At 27.2% G+C, this 5,922-nt stretch overlaps 1 protein-coding gene across 1 annotated transcript; it reads left to right on the top strand.

Moving 5' to 3' along the window:
- The first annotated feature begins 10 nt into the window (after window positions 1–10).
- Window positions 11–370, top strand: LOC136795207 (32 kDa beta-galactoside-binding lectin lec-3-like). The gene has a single exon (XM_067045022.1). The coding sequence runs from the start codon at window positions 11–13 to the stop codon at window positions 368–370; it is 360 nt and encodes a 119-aa protein (XP_066901123.1).
- Window positions 371–5,922: the final 5,552 nt, after the last annotated feature.

The following is a 5,922-nucleotide window of genomic DNA, read 5'->3' as shown; positions in this document are numbered from 1 at the left end:
AAAAATATTTATGTTTCAGTTTTTCCCTCATCCACTTATTACCTATCATTTAAATGTACGCTATGCACCAGAATGTTACGTAGTTCAGAATTCATGGGGTTCCGGTGGTGCTAATTGGGATGAAGAAGTGAGGTCGCCTTTACCACTTTCATTGTCTCCTGGCAAAGATTTCGAAATCAATATCTACATTCATGACTCTTATATTCTGGTCAAAGGAGAGAATTGGAGTTTACCACCTTTTAAACTGAGGATTAACCTTTCCGATGTCTCATGTATCTATATTCAAGGAGACATTATTATGACATTTTTTAAAATAACTTCTTTCAACAGACCTGAAGACTGGAACGATTACATAAGTGATAATGTTTGAGCAATAATTTAAAAATTAAAGGTATCAGTTATCTTCCTCTTCAAAACCTTATCCAAAGATGAATATTATATGTCTAACCAATGTAATAAGATTTTATATTTATAAAATTTAAATATTGATGATATGTGTTTTATTTTTGCTGATTTACTGTTGTAAATTGGACATAAGACTTATGTTATTGTTAGCTGTTACTTATTCATTAAATATAATAAGTACTTTTATTATTATTATTGTTTTCATTTGTAATATAAACATTTTAGTTATTCAAATCATTTTTATTACTGCCTTATCAATATTGCATAATTATTACAGTAATGTTTCCTATTGATTATAATATTGTTATTAATTTTAGAAATATCGTATTTGTTGGAATGCTTCTGTTACTTTTTACTTTGACTGTTGAAATAAATTTAAACAATCCACCTCAGTTTGGAATGTCTATGCTAAATTTTCCTATTATTGTTTGATAACTAAATAGGGATACTTTTGATGTCAGGAAGAATTTCACGTATGTATATTTCTTTAATAAGGTGGAAGAACTCAGTCATCACCCACCAAATATTTTTCATTATATTTAGCCAGGTAGGGCAGGGCAGGGGTTAGTGGTATGGTGTGATAATTTTTATTGTTTCTCCTAAACTGAGCATTATCACAGTGAACACGGCAAAATTAAAGTTGAGAAGATATCACCAACCTCCATCACTCTTGAAGTGCTCGACACTGTGATTCTAGTTGGACTGTCGTACCATTGAACAATTTGTTATGACTAAATCACTGTATCAAATATGTCATCCTCAAATATAATTATTACTGAAGAGGGAAAACAATAACTAAATAATTTTATTATTTCAACTACAATCTTGTTGGAATTTTCTGTTAGGCTTTAAGATAAATTAACATACTGAACATATAGCATCTTGATTACTTGATATTATTGTAATTTGGATTCATTTATAGCTAATAAAAAAATACCAACCATTGTTTTAAAAAGTAGGTGGATACCTAAAAAAGTGTTAATGAGGATATAGAATGCTTGACTTACCTTAAGTAGTTTTATTTATTTGACACATATAAGTATTTTTAAAATGAACTTATTTTAGTTTTACTGATGAAACTTATGCCTTCATAAATTATAAACTAATTAATAATATTTTTTATTTAAATTTTGTTTTTAACTTTTATTTTGTAATAATTTTTTTTTTAAATTGGTTTCCATATATTATGATTATTTAAAACATTTTGTTTCCAAAATTTCTTTAAAATCATTTTTTATTAATCTGTAATATATAATAAAAGATTAATTGCACACATGATGTTAGAATGATAGAGTAATTTCTGAGTAACTATGTTTCAGTGTTTTCTATCAATTTATTATGTGATCAGTATTCATTGAAAAAAAAGGGAAGGGGAGGGGTTCTTTTTCTCCTATGGTCCCTCCATTGACTGTTACAAAGCTAGTAGGGTTGTAAAAAATTAACTGCAGTCCACAGTATAATCTATAGAATATGTCAAATTCAAAATAATTTTTTTTTTTAGATGTGCCACTATTTAGGGAAATCAGCCATATGAAATATTATTGTCAAATAGCTTTATTATATTTTTTAAATTACTTATATTACATAAAATACTGTTAATCATAGCCTTAAATAACTCATTACTCATGCTTGCATGGAAATGTATACCTTTAGCTGGTATATTTAATGGTGTTTTATGAATGGGTGAGAAGCAAAGAGGTGCAAATGAAAAGTTTTAGTGGGGACTTTTGGATTACTAGGAAACCTAGGGTATGGGGAAAGAGTTGCCCAAAAAGTTTTCAATATAAATGTCTAAGATTTATTCATGAAATCATTTGAGGGTTTTAAAATAAATTAATGAAATCATTTGGATCTTTGAGTTTCTTTGACCTACTTTTCTTTTCCAAAAGTCATTGTTATTGAGAATCATTTCATGAAAATTAACATTGAACTAACTATTTCTATTTGAAGATAAGATTTGTCATCAGACCTCATGTTATTCATCATAGAAAAATACTCTATCTACTGCTGGACTTAAAAATGTGAGACGCAACAACTTTTCAAATTCAAATCGTATACATTAAATAATTTAATTTCTACAATGTTTATTATGGAAGTCATATATTTAACTTATCTTTTACATTAATTAATTACTTTAGTAGGTTGGGGCTGCAGTCAGCAAATAAACAAAAAATTTATTTGTTTGTTTATTTGCTGACCGCACCTCCGACCATCTCCTCATATTTATCTACAGTCAATCATTAACACCTCATCATGAAGTAATATATTCTCTTTATTGGCTGTAAATGAGTTCTTGAATCAACTAAAATGTGAACTACTCTGAACTGAACTATCCTATAAATCCAGTTGTAGATAAATTTATTTAAAATAATATGAAATTTTCCTCCTTTTATATTTTATTGATAATCAAATGAAAATTTGAGAAAAGAATAAATGATTATTTCAGGGCTGTTTGCAGCCAACTTTGACTGGCTCGTGACTGCTGCAATGCCGGTTTGCATTTTATTTCTGTGACGGTTCTAGGAAACGAAAACTCAACCTCCCACCATGGTTAAAATTCGGTCGTACTCTGTAGATAATCCCACATATCATCCATTCTGAACAAAAGTGTACTAACTCAAAACGAGTGAATTTTATAATTTCCTAGGTCTATTCCTTATTAAAATTATAAATACAAATGTTAAAAGTATCCCTGATATTAATAAAGAAGAAATGGTAACATAATTAAAATTAGGTGAATACTAAGGTCTCTCATTCACTTTTATTTTCAATAAACGCTCCCAAGAAAAATTCACTCATTTTGAGTTAATACACTTTTGTATTTGGAAGATGGATGAATTTGGGATGGATGATATGTCAGAAATGATGAGAAAAGGGGTAAAAAAAAAAATTATTGCATAAAATTTAAATTATTTTAGAAAATATGTTGGTTGAAATAGTTATTCTTTGATTTATGTGTCTTATTTGAATATAATTAATTCTGTGATTGCCGATTTAGAACAGATAAATATGTAATGAAATTTGCTAATGTGGTTTATATGTTTATTTTTTAATAATAAGTTTAACAATTTTTATTAAACTTGGTAATGTGCATATGTAAAAATATATTTTTTGATAAGTTATTTTCATTGAGGGATCACTGTCGGATGGTCTGTTGCTCTGAAAAAGAAATAACTAAAAATTAATTTTATATCTTAGTAATTAAAAAAATACCAACACTTTGTGCAGTAAGTTTGTGGTATCATTCGAATATATTCCATATTAGAAAAATCAATATTATTTAAATCTTTAATTAAATTTTTCACTTTAATAAAATAATTGTTACCTTCATTATGACTGATAAATAACCAATTCTTGAAAAGATAAATAACTTTTTATAAAGAGCTACTGGTGCCTTATTTAAGCTATTCTAAAAATTATCTTACTGAATCACATTTATAATTATTTTCAAAATAACATCATACCAGCCTTAAATCCATTATCAATGAGCGTATTAACATTTTTTAAAATAAATTAGTTTTTTCTCTTCCTTTAAAACTCATGATTCATAAATTTACTTTATTATTGTATTAGAGCTGGTCAAGAAATAATGATGCACAATATTCTTGACATCATAATTTTGAAACTCTACTTTTTTAATTTAAAAAATATTTCTAGATCCTAAAGGAGGAATAATTAGTTGGTGACTGATCTAGTTGGCTGCTGAAAACTAATCATTTTTTTACATTTCGAATCCAACCATTTTAGGTTTGTGGTAGTTCAATTGCCTTTACTTTTATTTACCAAAACTTAAACTGCTGAACCAGCCATTTCTTCAAACCGAAGGTTGATTACATCCTATCCTCATTTTTCCAAATTGTTTCATCCCATCTTACTGGCAATAAGAAAGAGTGGTAAAAAAAAAAAATGAGTAATCATGTATTTTCATAAAACATAACAATGAAAAATTACAGGAATGTTAATAAACCAAAAACAAATGGTGATCCCGAAGAGGTAATAATTAGGTTAAATATAGATAAGAATATAATATGAAAATATCATGTACAAATAAATGAATTAAATTTCGCTTAAATATTTTTCAAAGGGTGTTAATATTATTATATCAATTATATTATTTCAAGGAAAAATTCAATCCACACTTAAATTCTTTATCATAGTGGATGTTTTGTGCTATATCAGCTCATCTTCAACCTTTCTATCATCCTACATTACATTTTTTTTTTCTATCCAAAACTTAAAATCATCATTTTGTAACTCAAACTTATTAGGAGAAACATAAATTGATAACGATAATGTTATAAAAATGAAACGTTAGGTGGATGAATATATGTCTATCATATTAAGAATTTTTTTTATGCTGGAAGAATGACAGTTGTAAGTTGTGGATAACAAAAACATGTAATGTAAGGTGATGAAAAGGTTGAATCTGAGCTGGTATTGCTCAAAATGTCTAATGTAATAAAGAATTGAACGAGTGAAAAGGGATTAAATTTGTCCTTGAATTAATATAATTGATATAAATTTAATAATATTATAAAATACAAATATTATGTGGTGAATATTTTATTTATTTACCTTTGAATATATAAAATATTTGATTTTATGAGATAGTAAAAAAGAAAAACAGTATAAAATCTAATTATAACTGAATATTTAACGATTGACAATTGTAAGATAATGATTTTTTCAACATCACTTTAGCTACACTTCAAAATTAGTGTTAATTCCCTTTAATAATTCAATTTGTTACAAATTGAGGTATCAATTATTAATATTATGTTTTATTCATTTAGAAAAATACCAATAGTCTCATCATTTGATGATGAAATATCAAGAACAGAAAAAAATGTTAAAACATATCATTACAGAAATTATACTCGTACATTTACGTTCTAGCTCATGTGCCAAAACCTTATTTTACATTTTCAATAAAATATTTTAATACATTTTTGCAAAAAAAAAGTGGCCACCATTAAATATTTGTTATGGTTACAAAAAAATTATTGATTTGTGCCAAGTATTTTTTTTTAAACAGAAAAGGCCATTAACTAGGCTGCATTCTGAAGACAAACCAGAAGAGAGGAGGTGGTTATAACATACCTCAGAATTGGACACCGTTATTTAACCATATCACCTAATGGAAAGGAAAGATCCATCCCCTCCCCCCCAGTGTTCTTGGATCCACCTTGGAAGAGTATCCCCGGTCCAAAAGAGTAATGGAAAATTTTCACTCCAGGGCCTTCAATTTTTAAATTGAAGTCAAATCTTTTTTGCAGTTATAAGAGTGATGATAGACAACAGCAGTTTTTCGCCCTTATAATTAAACAACAAAGTTCATATGAAATAAATTGGAGTGATAATTTAAACTAGAAATTAGAAAAAAATTCTTTTTATGGATATTTATTAGAATGAGGTGTATATATTTGACCGTAGATTACTGATTGGAGAAAATGGTCGGGGAGTGCGGTCAGCAAAGAAACAACATAAATAAACAAAAAATATTTATTTATGCCGACG

This window comes from Halyomorpha halys, unplaced genomic scaffold (genome assembly GCF_000696795.3).
Source record: "Halyomorpha halys isolate HHAL.00 unplaced genomic scaffold, Hhal_1.1 Scaffold8000.1, whole genome shotgun sequence".
NCBI lineage: Eukaryota > Metazoa > Arthropoda > Insecta > Hemiptera > Pentatomidae > Halyomorpha > Halyomorpha halys.
This window is presented reverse-complemented; position numbering and strand designations above follow the sequence as displayed.

Coding starts and splice junctions, on each gene's coding strand:
- LOC136795207 (XM_067045022.1), top strand. CDS start 11: ATGTTTCAGTTTTTCCCTCATCCACTTATTACCTATCATTTAAATGTA.